The 17,190-nt window shown below is 40.8% G+C and overlaps 2 protein-coding genes across 2 annotated transcripts in view; both read left to right on the forward strand.

The window, feature by feature from the left end:
- Nucleotides 1-11,669, forward strand: part of snx12 (sorting nexin 12) — a 31,058-nt gene extending 19,389 nt beyond the window's left edge. Inside the window, exon 5 of the mRNA XM_061055223.1 lies at nt 11,660-11,669. Within this exon, the coding sequence (XP_060911206.1) occupies nt 11,660-11,662 (3 nt within the window). The 3' untranslated portion in view covers nt 11,663-11,669. The remainder of the gene's footprint in view (nt 1-11,659) is intronic.
- On the forward strand, nt 500-15,221 carry slc7a3a (solute carrier family 7 member 3a). Its single transcript, XM_061055205.1, has 12 exons — nt 500-601; nt 7,958-8,536; nt 8,686-8,847; nt 9,402-9,585; nt 9,682-9,797; nt 10,452-10,674; nt 10,756-10,895; nt 11,295-11,397; nt 11,715-11,932; nt 12,054-12,220; nt 12,405-12,513; nt 12,620-15,221. Exons 2-12 carry the CDS (start codon nt 8,170-8,172, stop codon nt 12,772-12,774), a joined length of 1,944 nt encoding a protein of 647 aa, XP_060911188.1. The 5' UTR covers nt 500-601; nt 7,958-8,169; the 3' UTR covers nt 12,775-15,221.
- Nucleotides 15,222-17,190: the final 1,969 nt, after the last annotated feature.

A 17,190-nucleotide genomic window follows, 5' to 3' on the forward strand; every position in this document is an offset into this window, starting at 1 on the left:
GATTGCCAGTGACAAAACAAGAATAAAAAGCTGCAAATATTGTTGTTTAACACCACCACTGACCCTTATAACCAGGTCACTGAGGGCAAATGCACCTAAAAGAGGTAGCTTGTTTTTCCCTCCTTTTCTTTTCATCTTTGAAACAAAGTAACAATTGGAGAGAATTCAACCTGCAGGGTCCTATACATAGCTGTCAGGAGCATGAGGACGTCGAGTCTGGTTTCCTTATATGGGCATTCCTATTAAGAGAAAGTGCGCGCGCACATTTTTAACATGTGTTGTCTCCGTGGTGCACCCCTTAAAAACTGTTATAAACTACACAGTAACAATTTTTTTCGTTTTCAACGTGCTTATAACACATTAATCAGTGCTGTGAATCGCTAGCAGACAAAGTAAAGGTTCTCTCGGCTGTATCTTCATCCATGAGTGGTGGAGTTTCCGAATTGCGTCAGTCTGTTTTACACCCCGCCCCTTCCAGCTGAGCAAAAACGAGCGTACTCACATCCCGAGCGGGACATTTCATCAGCGACCACAGCAACAGCATCCTCACGGCTTTCTGCCACTGTTTTCCATTGACAACGCGAGTAGGCTATATTAAAAGGTAATGCCAATCACTATTATTTATTGACACAAATAATAATTTAAATTGTTTTCTAAGTGACAAAGTGTTGAATTGACATGTCTACTCACCTGGTTGTGGACTGATGCAATCCTTCCTTGTGTGATGTGATCAGTTGTATTGGCGGACGAATGATTAAAATGATATAACGACCCTTTTCTTGACGTTGTATATTAATTTAAAAGTTAAACCTGTATGTAAACATAGTAAATAAGTATGGCCTCTGTTATTATATTAATGATTTGTAAGGTAACGTTATGTCTTATTTGAGCGGGGAATCAGCTGTTGTAATTACGATAGTTACCTGCGTTTAGGCAAAATCACAACAACAAAAAGAAACGGGACAGTAAATGAGGCGACACGTGTGGCGAAACGTTAAAAAAGTGTTGTTTTAAACGTTGTTTCTGGGTTTTCTGTCGGTGTTCTCATTCATTGTTTTGGTCCGATCCGGTTAGCACAACCTGCTAGTAAGTAGTAGGGCGTGCTTCTGCCGCATTCAAAGATCTCCGAATTTTCAACAATCCGATGCACCGGCCTTAGAGAATAAAATACTCTCTTTTATTAAAATGCATATTGAAGTCGTATGTATAGACATCACCATGTCCGTCATTTGTGGCCTCTGAAACAGTGTGTAAAACAACACAAGAACCAAGATTTGTGAGTGTTAACTAAGAAATATTCACGTTACCGTGTTTTCTGAAGGCAACATTTAGCAGCACGCGAGAGCCAAAAGGAGCCACGTAGCTTGCTGGTGTTTCCGTCGGTCCCTGACAGATGGGCTTGATGGACAACTGAAAAGCGCCTGGTTTGGTTGTCCCTAATTGTAAGTAGTGCTATTTTTAAGGTGAACATTAATGTACCCCTTATAGAAAGTCTCTAGAGTTCCGATGCAAGTCGTAGACCGCAAATGCCATGGAAACGTGTCATCCTTCCGGGTAATATTCTCAAGCATGCGGTGAGCTTACAGGGTGTGTTGCCATGCTTGTGTTGCATCAGCCGATTTAAAGCTACGATCCACAATAAAATATAGTTAAACTATTATGATGAAGAGCACAGTAGAGTAAAAGACGCGGGATATAGTCAGTCTTTTAAACCTGCCATGCGCGGTCAGGTGGATAAACGGAGAGTAGGAGAGAGAGAGAGAGAGAGAGAGAGAGCTAATTGGACTAAGCAGGCAGTAAAGCCGAAGTTACAATAAACAGATCTGGGGTTACCTTCAGCTCTAGTGATCTCTTCTCAAGACGCCAAATCCTCCAGATTGTCATTGTTGTATCCGTATATTTTTATCCGTAAATGTCTATTTTAAATTGTCAAGTTTAACATGATCAATAACTTGGTATGTCACATATCACTTACATACGGGTACTTGTATATCTAAACATATAATTTTGTTACATACACCTTTTCTGGGATACAGTAAGCCCACCGTAAAATGTTGAGTGTTTGATCAAACTTAATGATCAATTTAATGCTATTATTACATTAAATATGGAGATATCATATTTTAGAAATACCTATCAACAGCAAAAATACAGCCTTAGGAAGAAGGTAAGATTGACCCGTTTGTATTGTGTTTGGGCTACATATTTAGTTGTCTGTTGTTTGATCAGATGTAAAAAGTGTTTGCCACTGATGATAACCAAAGAGCAATAATATAATGATATGAATAATTGCTCTACAATTTTCTAAATTTGTTTGCCATGGCTCCATAGAACAATTTCCTGTTAAGGAAGTGTATACATAATAGTCTCTGTTGATGGGGTCTGTTACACTAAGTTTAGACCCTCTTGTACAATCATATCCTGGGATTACTGAGTGGGAATGCTTGACAATCTTGATGAGTCATTGTGTCCAATAAGTTGTTTCCAGTGAAATTGTCTTGATGAGTTGATTAGAAATGATGGGTGGATGAAGGGTGTGGAACACAATGCAGTATACACATTGGGATCTGTGTTTATTCTGACATTATGATACTAAACGTAAGTTATGATTTTGACTAGACACAATAGCAGATGTGGGGAAATACCCTTGTTTTGTCTAGATTTTTCAGAGAAGCCAGGAAGTGTGGCTTTTTATTTTTTATTTTTTTTATTTTTATCTGTCCTAACATAATCACATATTCAGGGGGGGAAACACAGAGTGGCATAATGATGTGCTCAAGGTTTTCTCCGTATGTTTTCTAACTAACTTTTCAGTTCTGTGATGGGTATATTTACTGGCACATCCCGACATGTTGGGGTAAGATATCCAGCTGAAAGCTTATCCTTTTCCAGAATGTGTGGATTTTATTCTCTGGTGTGAGTCCTGGGAAAGTGAATAGATTTTTTTAATAGTCACATTTGATTTCACTGTGAGAGCAGTTCTTGGCAGCATAGCTGGTTTTTAGCCAGGTGACTTAAAGGGTTGTTAGGTTCAGTCTCAGTGGTCGGTCTGTCCACACACTTCCACACACACTTCCACACACGCTTCCACACACACTGCAAGAAAGACACTCACACATTTTTTTTTTTTAATGAAACTACACCATACCATATATACACACGTATAAGTTTCTTTTTCAAAAGACATTCTGTTAATAACTTGAAACATCTTAAATCCACTGTGTGTGAAGGACGAAGAATGGTTCAATGACTCTGTGCAGTCGGCCATCATTTGGCGTACCCCTGCAGGGTTATGCAAGGACGATTTACTCCACTCAGTGGACGTTTAGCCCTGCAGGGTACGGGAAAAGTTGTTCCCTTTGTTCATCTGGTGGCCCCACAAGTGCAATTTGTGAAATCACTCTTATTATATTTTCTAAAAGACAAAAGTGGGATTTAAAAAAAAAAAAAAGTTCTTAACTTTACTTACATGTACTTTGTAAAGAAACATACAACAATCCTTTTGAGAAGTTTACATAATAAAACAAACATGTATTCATCAGTAAATACTCATTACAGGTTAATAATGTTGAACACATTTTTAAATGTAATGAATTGCCTTACAGTCCGGTGAATTATGTTTTTCAAAAATGGAGAGTTTTGTTTTTAGTTTAAAGTTAATTATATTTCTGAGTTTGAGCCAATAACCGAGCTTCAGCAGAACTCGGCCAAAGTTTTAATTTTTTAGCAAATAAAAGATATTTAATATTGCTCCCACTGAAAAGCATTGGATAGTTATATAACTTTAGTAACCTGCGTTGTTGTTGTTTGTAAATCTGCCAGTCAAAACAAAGCCATGTGTTGTTTACGTGAATGGAACTAGGAGCAGTAAAAAGGCTTTAATGAGGTTAGCAGGTTTGTTACCTCAACAAATAATCCTCTTAGTGTCTGTGGCACCAGTTGCTGCATTTCTAAGTCAAGTTGCTAACCGGACTGTTATCCCTGAATCCTGCCATAACCGGAGCTAGTGTTCATGTTGTTGGTCAAAGCTTGCATCGTTGTTTGCACGTCTTATGCCGTTCACAGTAACAGCCACGTGTTTTAATTTTAGTTACAGAAAAATGGCGGCACTCTTCTTCATGTGGTACACTGTGAGGTTTGCAGAGGGCACCTTTTGTGAGTCACACTCTCTGTGCAAACATGGCATAAATCTGCCCCACTTAACGCAAATGGGCACCCTCGTGAAAACCACAAGGAAAAGATTAGCAACATGCTGAGATGACAGAGGCATTGAGTAGAGTAAAAAAAAGGGGGCTCTGGAAAGTCTTTAATGAGGCCAACGTTAGATAAGGTCATACAGAAGACAGGTCTGCGTTTCTTTCAACTCATGGTGGGAACTGTGCCACAACCTTGTCCTTGGAGATGACAGAGGACCTTACTTTGAAAGGGAGATCCAGTGACATTCCTCAATAAATGAATGTTACTTTTGTGTTCATTGAAGAATAAAATGTTCCCATATTTAGTACTGGGTGTTTCACCGCTTTTCCAGTTTGCATGCTTTCAGTCCAGCTCTTTTGTCCTGCCTAGCGTAGGTATGTGTGCATTGTTTGGCGTTACCTCCAGGAGATCATAGGCAGCTGGGCACATTATTAATACAAATGTTTATTCACACAACATCTACACCCTCAGATCTCGGTTTCCTGGTGTGCAAATGGAAAATGCTACTGTAATGTCACACCAAGTGGGGTCACATCCACCATGTACCAGTTTCCCATCAGTCTTCAGAGGGCTGAATGTTTATTATCGGGTTGCTCTCTGTGTTTTTATTTCATTGTTTGACTGTGTTTTGGCTTTTTTTCCCCGTCACTTTAACTGTATGAGGCAGGATATTCTCCTTTTTTGAAGTGCTTTCATATGTAGGTTATGTTATTTTAATTGTATTAATAGAACATTGTCATTGTGCTGAAACGTTAGGAGAGCTCGTATCCTGTGTGCTGTGAGGCAGAAGAGGCCAAAATTAGATTATAGCATAATATACAGCGGATTTTTATACTGTGTGACCGGAAACTTTGTGTAAAATGAACTCGTGAACCTCTCGAGGCAGTAATGCTGCTTCTTTTTTGTGTTCTTGTTGTCGCCAGGAAGTCTCAAAAGTACATGACAAATATTTACCATCAACGTCGTTTAACCACTTTTAAAATAAGCATTTTGTGTTGCGTTTCTAATCATTCAGTTTTTTCCGGTATTTTCTTTTCCACTGTTTGGCCGCAACATCCTGGTATTCACCTTGTTTTATCACATACTTGAGCTCATCTTTTATTTTTTTAACATTGCTTGAAAGTACCTACAGCTCATATTACTGACGTCTCCTGCACAGAGATTTTTTTTTTTTGTGCCTTACCTGCCTCAGGTAGACAACCACGTTCGCACCATTTCATGCCGTCGACCTGGTTTGTGCTGCTGGTTTAGTGTTTCACTTCTCCTCTTTGCCTGAGCGGTGAGGTGACTGATGGGTCTCTAACGTTTGTCTGCTTTCTCAGCACTCAATGCCAGCGATCAGGTGTCATTGCATGAATGACTTCGGTCTCTCCGAGATATCGCACTTTGACACCGGAATGCTCCAAACTGATAGAATAACCACAAGTATGTTTTCAAAACGCCAAATTTAAACTTAAATCTCCTCATTAAAGCTGGTGGAGTTATTTTAATGGTGCTAACTAGTGCGGGGGTTTTTTTTGTTGAGGAAGTTATTAAAAGTGAATGAAATGAGTCTGACGCAAGAAATACTAAAGGATATTTCATCAAAGACGGTGAAAATGTAGTAATCATAAAAGTAGTATAGTATTCCTAGATAACATTTGTCCTTGTCTTTCGAAGCATGCCTACGCCTAGACTGACACGTGACAACATGTTCATTTATTATCTGATGCAACATCGAGTTTGCAAGAGTGAAGAGGAGCATTCTGATAACTTTAATACATATTTCTGCTCAAACTATTACTGTGTCTTTTTTTACAGAAGTAAAAGATCAAAATGATCCAAGTAATGGTGAGAAGAATACCCACTCTTATTGTCATGTAGCTTAATAATAAAACAATAAAACACCATGCACTGAGCCAACAGTTAGCAACAGTCACACACGTTTCATGTGTTGGACTGTGGTCCCCCGAGGCCGACTGGAAGTCCAAAAGTTATGAAGGAAGCTTTACTCAGTGACATTGCATATCTGAACCTTGAAACTTACAGCTCTGTTGAAAAAAAAAGAAACATGGAGTCAGTGACATATAGAAGGAGACCTAGCTCATGTTTTCTATCAGAACAATGTTATCCCTCTGGAGAGTCATGATGTTTGCTATTTGGCTTGCAGCGTGTGAAGCATTTGATGAAGGTGGAGTAAACCCACCAGCCTAACCTGTCGAGACAGATTATCTCTCTCACTGGCCGACGATCTCTGGAGTAATGAAAAGTTCATTTGGCTTCACAAACATAAACAAGTTCCACCTTTTACTCTTCAAATCCAAACGTCACATTTTAGGCGATGTTTCGAAAAATCTTTGGAGCCCATTAACTCAAATATCTCTTATGTCACTGGAACTGCCCCGGGTGTCATGCTCGACATTTTTGTGTATGCTTTGTACGGGGTGTGTTTGTTTGACACAGACACACACACACGGCCGCAGAATGTCACTGCCCTTGATTTCTTTGGTTACAGTCCATTGGGATGTACGTCAAAGTGTGTATGTTTGTGAAGATCCACCCGGGAAACCGACCACCTCCAAAACATCATGTGCCCTTTTGCCAAGTGTCCCTGGCCTGTTATGAGCTTGTTTGTGTGTGTGTGTGTGTACACATTACACATCAGTCTATGTTGAAGAAGATTGTATATCAAGGCAACATGAAAATGTCCTCAAAACGCTTTAAAAAATAACGTGTGATAAGGTGTACTGAATGTAAATGTTTGCCTAAAGATGGATCCAAGTACTTTGTTCAGACACATGAACAATGAGAACAAAGAGTACGATGTAGACTTTTGTCGTGAGATCAGATTTTTTCTGAATTGGATTGGTCAATTATTGGAATAAACAAATTGTTGCTTTACAGACTTAACATTTTGTCATGAAGGAGTTAGGGCACTACTTTACATTTTGTTATGTAGGCCAAGGGTTATTTTTCTTGGATGCTGTGTATCACCTTTTCCCAGGTGCAGCTGGCTCGTCTTATCAAGCTGCCGGTTCACGCTGTCCTCGTCTCCTCTTGTTGATATTAGTTTGCAGAATTGGACCACATCGTACCTCCACAGCCTCTGACTTTCCCAGGCTTCTCCCTGTCGGCCTCTATATGTTGTGAAAACATAACACAAGTAGCAGAGTGCCCTTCCTCGCAGTGAGGGAGCGCCGTGGGATCAGGTCTTACTGCTTTCATAAGGGCGTTTTCTATGCCAGGTTTATTTATTAAGGCCAAATTAAGACAAAATGTGAGCCTAGCAGGGGCTTCTTCTGCCTTCACGAGGTCACTCTGAGCCCCACTGTGTCTCATGATGTGTTACTTTGTGGAAAAAGGTGCAGGTATGAATTCCTGGAAGTTGTGTAACTGGTATATATTCAGGTTCTTGTGTAGTGTTTTTTTAATTCACTGTGTTTATCATCTTCTCTTCAGACCGTCTGCAAACTATTTCCTTTGTGCTTAAAAAATTATTTCAACATCTGAGTTCACTTAAAATTGAGACTTTGTGCATGAGCATATCAGAGCATAAAGTAACCTCTGTCTCAATGACATTTGGTTGAATTGTATAACAAGAGCAGGTATGTGCTTGTGTTTCACTGCAGTTTGAACACCTTTCCTGGAAATTATTCAATGTTAGAAAAAATACTATGCTGTAATCACACTGCCTGGTGCCAAACACAGCTGTGTAAAACGTAAGCTTTGGCACTTACTGAATAGTTCCCTGTGTTGAGCTTTTGTTTTCTTGTGTTTGCAGCTACTTCCTGTTCACTGGAGCTCAACTGACAGTTGCATAAGTCGACACACCTACACCGGAGGACCTGTAACAATCAAGTTTACCTACCCTTTTGTGAAAGTATTTCTACTCTCAGTGCTGTCGCACGTGTTGTGTCAATCACACACACACCCACACTAGAAGGATTTAAAACACAAGGCCTGTTTCGGCGCCCACACACAATCACAGCAAACATGGTCAGCAAGCTGTCCAACTTCGGCAAATCCCTGCTGCGTCGCCGGGCATTAAACGACTCCGGTGAGGAGTCCCAATTTGCCCGCTGTCTGTCCACGCTTGACCTCATCGCCTTGGGGGTGGGCTCCACGCTCGGCGCCGGTGTCTACGTCCTCGCCGGCGAAGTCGCCCGGGAGAAGGCGGGCCCTGCCATCGTCCTCTGCTTCCTCATCGCTGCTCTGTCCTCCATGTTAGCCGGCCTGTGTTACGCAGAGTTTGGCGCCCGTGTCCCCAAAACCGGCTCTGCGTATCTGTACAGCTATGTGACAGTGGGAGAAATCTGGGCCTTCATCACAGGGTGGAACCTCATCCTCTCCTATGTGATAGGTGAGCTCCTTAAATTCTGTGTTTCTTTTTATGTTGTGTTTGCTGTTGATGTAGCAACAATTGATTACTTGAGAAAAATACCCACATAAGAACCATAGTTCTCTCAAGTCACCACTTCTATGGCTTTTAAATTTGTCTTGTGTTTTTAGGAACGGCCAGTGTGGCCCGGGCTTGGAGCTCAACTTTTGATAACCTGGTTGAGCAAAAGATCTCAGGCTTCTTTAAAGCCTCCATGGCGATGAAGGTTCCAGGAGGGGTCCTGGCAGAGTACCCAGACCTGTTCGCCCTGATCCTCATCCTGCTGCTCACTGGTGAGTTCCCCTGTTCCTTTATTCTTCTCACTGTCCATTTTTGGGTCAAGATCTTCTCTGAGGGGGGTTACGAGATGTATTTGGAAGATTTCAAGATGATAAAAACAATACATTGTTTTGAAAATAATTCAAATAAAAACTGTCACTTTAATAGGACATGAAGGGCACTTTGATAAACAGTAAATCATTCCCACAGTTATTTAAATTCTCTAGTTGGAATCAAGCTTTTAAATGTAAATCAACAGAGGCATTGTCAAAGCAACCCATCAAAACTTCCTTAATTTAAAAACTCTTTCATGATGTCAACATAAGCACTGTGATAACATCACAGCTTGAACAGTTGTCACACTAACATGGCAGCTAGAGTGGCATGCGAGAAAGAGTGTTAGAAAATGAAAAAATTGGAGGACTGTTATCGTCGACTGATGGCATGTTGGAAGAAATGAAATCGTGAACAGGTCCACCCCCGTAGCAGGACATGACGTTATTGGTGTTGAAATGTGAGTTCTCTCTTCATTGTTACATCTCTCTCTCTCTCTCTTTGCTCCCCTCAGGACTTCTGGCCTTTGGCGTCAGCGAGTCGGCTCTGGTGAACAAGATCTTCACAGGCATCAATCTGGTGGTTCTGGGCTTCGTCATCATCTCTGGCTTTGTTAAGGGCGACACAACCAACTGGAACCTGACGGAGGAGAACTACATCCACTTTATAAACGAGAGCAACGGCAGCATGACTTTGAAGTACAGTAATTAAAAGCAGCATCTGGCAGAAATGTAACTTCTATTTTTTTTAAATCTTGTTTGATTATTAAAAATGTCTCTTCTTCTGCCATGTAGGGTGAAGGAAGAATTCGGCGTGGGTGGTTTTGCTCCATTCGGCTTCAGCGGGGTCTTGTCTGGTGCTGCTACCTGCTTCTACGCCTTTGTGGGCTTCGACTGCATCGCCACAACAAGTAAGAGGTTTTACAAAAAAAAATGTTTTTTAATAGATTATAGTCATTAGAATGCCTCCATCATTACACACACACACTCTCTGCACCACTAAAAAACAAGTCACACCAGTGAAAGTAAGTGGTAATCAGGATCTGTAGTTAGCTTTTGTTTGTTAAAGTTACTGTAGGTGTTTGAACGCAGTGTTTGAAAAAAAACTGGCTGACTCAGATCCCGTGCAAATGTTGATAGCCTACGTATCTAAGATATATGTCCACATGTTTAAGTCTGTAGATCCCTGTGGGATTTAGAAAAAGATCCTCCAGCTAATGGGAACCTTTACTCAATATCTTTACTCAACGAGTACCTCTGTGACTCAATCCAAACAAATGGCTCCATCTTAAAACAGACAGAAAGTGACTATTCCATGTTGTTGTTTTTTTCATTTTATAAAACACAACTTCATCCTTTAAAGTGATACTAATTGAGGTGCTTTTTTTTTTTCTTTTCTTCAAAAAGAGGTCAGAGGATTTGGTAGTGCTGGGCTGTTGTAGCTTCTGCTTCCTGTATTGAAAGAGAGTGTGATGTAACTTTTGAACTGAGGGACTTTAACTGAAACAGAACTATACCTCTTTGTCCTGCTTCATGTCTTCTTGTATAATTTTCTCTGTCCTCAGGTGAAGAAGCAAAGAACCCAATGCGTTCCATACCCATCGGCATTGTGGCCTCCCTGCTTATTTGTTTCTTTGCCTACTTTGGTGTGTCGGCTGCTTTGACCCTGATGATGCCGTACTACATGCTGGACACCCAGAGTCCTCTACCCGAGGCCTTCACCCATGTCGGCTGGGCTCCAGCCAGATACATTGTGGCTGTGGGCTCTCTCTGTGCTCTGTCCACCAGGTAAAGGCAGATATGGTTTTCTTGCCCTAATGTAAAGCTCTAAACACACCTTTCTGATACTAAATCCGGTTGTTATCTCAGTCTCCTAGGCTCTATGTTCCCCATGCCCCGTGTTATCTATGCCATGGCCGAGGACGGGCTGCTGTTCCGTATCCTCTCCAGGATCAATCGTCGCACCAAGACTCCTCTCCTCGCTACCATCGCTTCTGGCATCGTTGCAGGTGAACTTTTCCTCTCTATTTATCTTCTTTACAACTTTTGTTTTTTCTCCTCCGTTTTATGTATGTGTCCATATTTATCTTTTTTTTGTGTATCTTCCTCGCCTTGTTTGTTCATTGCTTCAGGCAGAAAGCTCTCTTTTAGCTGTGTCTATCTTAGGCTGTCAAGTCTGTCTCAGGATTCCGTCTCCTGTCTCAGCTCTATCTATTAGCCTGTCCTGACCTACTATCCATTCAGGATCAATAGCACTTAAAGTCTAAGCTAAAAAAGCTGCTTGGCATGCTCGGTTTTTTTTTTTATGCTGTGAGCAGTCTGACCTGTTAAACGTCTAAATGTTCCTCATTTTGAGCTGTATATTTATGCTACTGTGTAAATATTCAAATAAAACTTTCTTTTTATAGCTCTGATGGCCTTCCTGTTCGACCTGGCAGCTCTGGTTGACCTCATGTCTATTGGAACTCTGTTGGCGTACTCTTTAGTGGCCATATGTGTCCTTATCCTCAGGTAAGCAGGCACTTTTGATTCTCTGCCAGCACAGTCCCGATGGTCCTCTGTAGTTTTAATCATGAGTTTAATACCCGCTGCTGTGCATATTTGCGAAAAAAAGGCGTAGCTTTTATTTAAGAGTTGTGTGTTCCACTGATCCTGGTCAGGCAATACTGACAGCGATCGCATCACATCCACACAGGCTATAGGATCATTCAAAAAGAAACAGAATTATTTAAGCCCATCTGTTTTCTATCTGCCGTGCTTATGTGTAGATATGTGAATGAAACTTCTCCTCGTTTTTTAATTGAGTCCACACTTCTGTCCCTCCACAGGTACCAGCCCGGCACTCTGAATTCACCCAGCCAGACGGAGAAGCTGGTGGAGCTGGTGGAAGGGGAGAAAGTGCCGGTGAACGGCGTGGACAGCGGTGACGAGTATGACGACACGCCGCTCAAGGAGCCGTTCACCATCAAGCTGCTCTTTTGTCCGAGCGGAAAGAACCCGACGCAGACCTCTGGGACCATTGTCTACGCTACCACTGCTATCATCTGTAAGAAAATGATGCGTGCAGAAGATTTTTATTCATATTTTACAGAGAATATTTACAGCACGAGATCCATTTTCAGTCACAAGTAAAAGTAACTCTCTCCACCTCTCCTCTCTCCCTGCAGCTGTTCTTATCACCTTACTGTGCGTCGTCATGGCCAACTGTCTGACAGAACTGCTGGCGGGGAAGCCACATGTCCTGGTGCCCTGTGTCATATTGACTCTGCTCTGTGCCGTCTGTGTCATCATCATCTGGAGGCAACCAGAGAGCAAAGAGGCCCTCACCTTCAAGGTTAGGCTCAAACACTCAGAACACACCCTTAGTTTGACTAAAAAGCTTTTTCTTTGTCTTTAGTAAGTTGTTTTTGTTGCAGCAGGGAGGCTAAGCTTTGCTTTGGCACGCTGTTCCCTGATGACTGATCATTTCAAAAATGCTGACCTTTTTTTCTACAACCTCCATTATCTGTCCTCTCAAGGTCCCTCTGCTTCCCTGGTTGCCACTCTTCAGTGTTTTTGTCAACATCTACCTCATGATGCAGCTCGACTGGGGTACATGGTGCCGCTTCGCCGTCTGGATGTTTATCGGTACAGTAAAAGATTTTGACCACTTTTCAAGTTTTCTTTTCCAGCACCAGACATTCATAGTAGTTGATTTTTTAACTCTCTCTGTTTCCTCTCTCTTGTCCTCCAGGTTTCGCCATCTACTTCTTCTATGGTATTAGGAACAGCAGTGAAGCTGCTAACAGGTCGTCCCCTCGCAAATATGAGCCCGCGCTGCAGACCAAGAGCCCGATTTACACCGGGGCTCCCAGTGACAGTGACATGGAGGCAGGCGGCAGTCCCTGATAAAGACTCCTGAGGACTTGGGGAGTGTTGCAGAGCACTCTACACGCGCCTGAAACACAGCCCTGGGTTGTAGAGAAGAAGAGGCAAGAAAACCCCACCCCACCCCCCACCCCACACATCTTACCTCTGAGTCTGAGGCTGATTAACCTAATGGCTGGACACTGTGACAGTCTGTTTGTTCTTAGCCTTAACCCCCCTGGAGATCTGCTAGTAACACATGCTTTGAATGGACCTTACTAAAAAGAGTACTGCTGTACTCCTGCTGATGATCTCTCCCCACTAGTCTGGAGCCATTTACTGGAAGAATGTTGCATTATTTTTATTTCGTCTTTAGTTCCTCCTTTATCTGTTTGCCGTGGCCGAGTGTGAAGCCACGGGAGCTGAATAAGAACTACAATGTTAAACATCCCCAACGATAATGTCTTGAACCAGTGAGTTTACTATTACGATACTTGGATCAGTGAGCTAGACCTCGAACTGTATCAGAAACATGAGTAGCTTTCAGTGGGGTGTCTAGATTGTTGGTTCTTGTTTGTTGCAGCTTGTTTATGTGTAAACAGGGTATAACTGAGACTGGTGTTTCCAGCATCAGTCAGAAGAACACGTCGATTCTTCGTTGTACGGTGCAGCACGTTCTTCATAGATTGGACGAGTTTATAACACACTGACCTTTTGCCCGCCTGCTCCAAGAGAACAGACACCGTTGGTCATTTTTTCAATGTCCTGTTGTTTCTTGCATATAGACGCTATAGAAAACGTATTTGAAGGCTTTTATGGCCTTAACCACTACAGTTTTAAACGACAAAGGGCCAACTCATCCACAAATTACAGTAAAGAAAAAACAGAAGAAATCAGTAGATTTATAATCTGCTTTACTTTAATGGGTGCTATGGTCTAAGCTGCATCATTTGTTAGCACAAAGATATACTTATTCTCCTTCTATGATTGGATGAAAGAGTTCTTTTCATCACCAGTTTCCATTGACTTATTACATACTTGCACATGTTGGCATCATGCTTTTCATGGCTGTATTCAGATATATTTGCAGATCTTAGGAGGTTGAAAGATTTGCACTTAGCTTGACACGATTGACTCGTTCTTCTTCTGACAGGCCAACGAGTTTCATTACATCATTTTCTTAACGACATCTGTCCACCTCCATCAGATCCACTTTGGTGTCTGGGAGCTGTGGGTCTATTTCTAAACAAAAGGCCTATTTTTAATCATCACCAAAATATCTCCTTCACTCTTTTTTTTTTTTTTTTTTCACTTGTGAAAATTCTTAATTGTTTTTTCACAATTTCTTTCTTAGTTTCAATTGAAACTTCTTCTTGGCAGCTTTGTCCCTTTAGCTGTATTTCATTTGTACTACTTCTCTTCACATTTTCTGCTAGAAATGTATGTTTAAATGTTCATAGTATTTGTTTGGGATAGCTTTCTTTCTTATTTATGTCTTTTCACATCGATTTCAATCAATTAACATGCTTTTTTTTTAGTTGTATTTTAATCGTTACATGTACAGTTTTTAGTGTGCCTATATTTGTTGCTTCTATGCTCCCCCCCTTTTATATACTGTATGTATTTTGTTTTATAATGTCTTGTATCTCCAATGAGTTTAATATGATGTGTTCTAATCCCTCCTGACCAAATGAACACAACAAAGAACGACTACCAAAGTTGGTCTCTAAATTCTGTAATTTAAACGAGAATGATTTACCCCGACCCTTTAGAGTCATATAACTTATTGTTAATAGAGTTTTTATTGTTCTAGTAAAGTGCTTTACTGTAGATTGTACAGTACCGTACTTGTTGAAGCTGTATCTTTATTTGTATAATGCTGTAAATTATACAAATGTCAGATCCCCTGAAGTGTAGTTTGGTAAGTTTTGTAAACCTCTGAAGAATTTCATTCATCAAGTCCTATTTTTCATATGGATGTAATATAGAAGCACATATGCAGATGCTTCAGAGATGGCCCTAACACACCTTCATTGTTTGTAGAAAGTGCTCTTCTTTAAGACCTGTCAAAAGTCGACATATCTCTTTTAGCATTTGTGGCAATGTAAGGGTACCGTAAAGGTAGAAGTAGACTCAGCAGATGTTTCTGGTTGATGTGAGTCAATGAATCGGTGCCTACTGAAGCGTCCTTCTACCTGACAGAGGGCACAGGGGCTGGAGGAGTGCGGCTGTATATCATTTATCAGAACTTAATGAGCTGCTGTCCCTGTCGTGGATCAAATGTTACCTGAGCTTCAGAACTGTCTCTGCAGATTTAAATGTAAAGCTTTTCAATCCAAGCCCTCGTGCCTTTCGATAATCATCTGCCCCTTTTAGTGCTGCCACTAACAGCAACTCTTTTTTTCTGTTTTACATACTGTACATATGGCCTATGTAAATGAACTGTATTTTAAATGTTGTTGTTTTTTAATAAAACTAATTCATGCTTATGGGTAGCCTATGTTACTTTGTCTTTTTTTTTTTTTGTCTGTTTTCAAAGCAGAGAAATGTTCTCAGTATGAACTCCGAGCCAGAGGCTGTCTGAGCTCATTTAACTAAGTTAACTATCTTCTCTTAGTTACATCATGACTTTACCCTATGGCTGTTTTACTCACTCTATGACTTTTGACATAAATCCTGCAGCTACAGACACAGCAACCGTGAAGTTCTCACATGTAAATCAGTGGTTATTTAACGGTAAAGGATTGTATTTGAAATGATGAAGTGGTTATTCATGAAGAAGAATGAAGACATACAAAGTCGATTAGTGATCAGTATCCGGGGTTAACTGGATAATTTCAGGTATTTGTGAGCAGCGTTCTATAAACTAGAGGAGATAATATCTATAAGCCCTAAAACAAATTCAACTTTTCGAGTCTTCTACGCTGCTCCAAAACAGTCGCTCACATAGCAACCGAGATTTACTACTCTGCCAACAGCAACGGATGTTTTAAAACAGTGAAGAGCTGATTTCAGGTCATTTATCTTAATGTCATCTGTTGGTTCATTTTTGTTATTCTATAGAAGAAAATGAGAAGCTTATCTAGACCAGTGTTTCTTAACTGGTGGGTCGGGACCCAAATGTGGGTTGCAGGGCCATTTTCAGTGGGTCGCTAATGAGTGCCTTTGTTCTGTCCCGTTTTTTACTGTCTGAGGTCCAAACAACACAATTTTTCATTGAACAAATCTGATTGGTTGAAAATTGGTGGTAGGACCTGAGGCTAGACCAGTTGAGAACCACTGATCAAGACGGATTGGTCTTTGTTTTTTCAGATGTAGTTTTACCAGGTTTCCTTGTGTAACTTTTATATTATCGTCACATGATTTTAATTATTAGTCATGAGTTTGTGTTAAATAGCATGAATGACTAAAGAGAAGATTCTTATGGTAAAATGAATAACTACTTCATTCCTTTAATTATATTCTGTATTTGTAGTAATCCGTGTTAAATTCATATAGTCTCTATACTGTTTAAATCTTTCCTTTTACTATGTTAATCTATACAAATTGTATTAAAGCTATAAGAGACAAACACTTGGTGGTAAAGTTATATTTTATAAGGATAAGCTTGTTGTGAAGTCCTCCATACCTCTAAGGTGCTTTAAACAACAGACTCCAGCACAGAGGCATAGAGTACAGTACACGAGGAGGGAGAGGAGATATGTACACAGTCATGGGGATTCTAGTGGGTGAAGACATGGCAGTGTGTAATCAGTACACTGAGTCATGATGGCAGGCCTGATCACGGTCCACCTGCAGCCATCAGGAGATAGTGATCTGTCTAGCCCAAAGGGACGTCTACAACTAAAGACCAACTTGTTTACTGTTTGGTATGAGTCATGAGTGGTCTGTATGCTCTGTGTCTGAGTGTGTTTTTAGTTTTTGACATATTTCTAAATTGTCGTTTTAATGAGCTATGTATAGCACTTTGACTGAAAACGCTACACGTACTTTTGTTATTATTACATCTTGATAAAACTGATTAGGTTGCACATCTTCTGTAGTTCAGGCTACATTCACAGGGCAGCATGATCCTGAAGCTATCCCTGTCCTCCCAGTCTTATGTCTCTTTGTGCAAGTTGTATTCATGTGTACGTGCGTGACGCACCGGCCATCGTGCATAGGTGTCCTTTTGATCAGCGGAGTCGTCCGTTTCTTAGTTTGGGGAATGTATAAAAGCAGAGACTCTGACAAGCGCAGTCAGCTCAGCTTCAGCACTGCTGCGGTTCACATGAACTGTATGATAATGGACCTTTTTAATAAATTCACAAAAACCAACTCCCTGGGTTGACGACTTTTATTGAATTCTGCCTTCATATCATCACTTTTGCAATATTTTACACCAGAAGTAGAAAGATAATGTGTACAGTGTGCAAGGCTTTACATTTTAGTTTTATTTCACAGGTGTTGGATTGGTAC

This window comes from Labrus mixtus, chromosome 14, assembly GCF_963584025.1.
Source record: "Labrus mixtus chromosome 14, fLabMix1.1, whole genome shotgun sequence".
Classification (NCBI taxonomy): Eukaryota; Metazoa; Chordata; class Actinopteri; order Labriformes; family Labridae; genus Labrus; species Labrus mixtus.

Excerpts from the sequence above, each read along its gene's own strand:
- slc7a3a (XM_061055205.1), top strand. The coding sequence starts at position 8,170 with ATGGTCAGCAAGCTGTCCAACTTCGGCAAATCCCTGCTGCGTCGCCGG. Across the intron at positions 10,675-10,755 it reads CTCTGTGCTCTGTCCACCAG|TCTCCTAGGCTCTATGTTCC; the intron begins GTAAAGGCAGAT and ends TTGTTATCTCAG. Across the intron at positions 12,514-12,619 it reads CGCCGTCTGGATGTTTATCG|GTTTCGCCATCTACTTCTTC; the intron begins GTACAGTAAAAG and ends CTTGTCCTCCAG.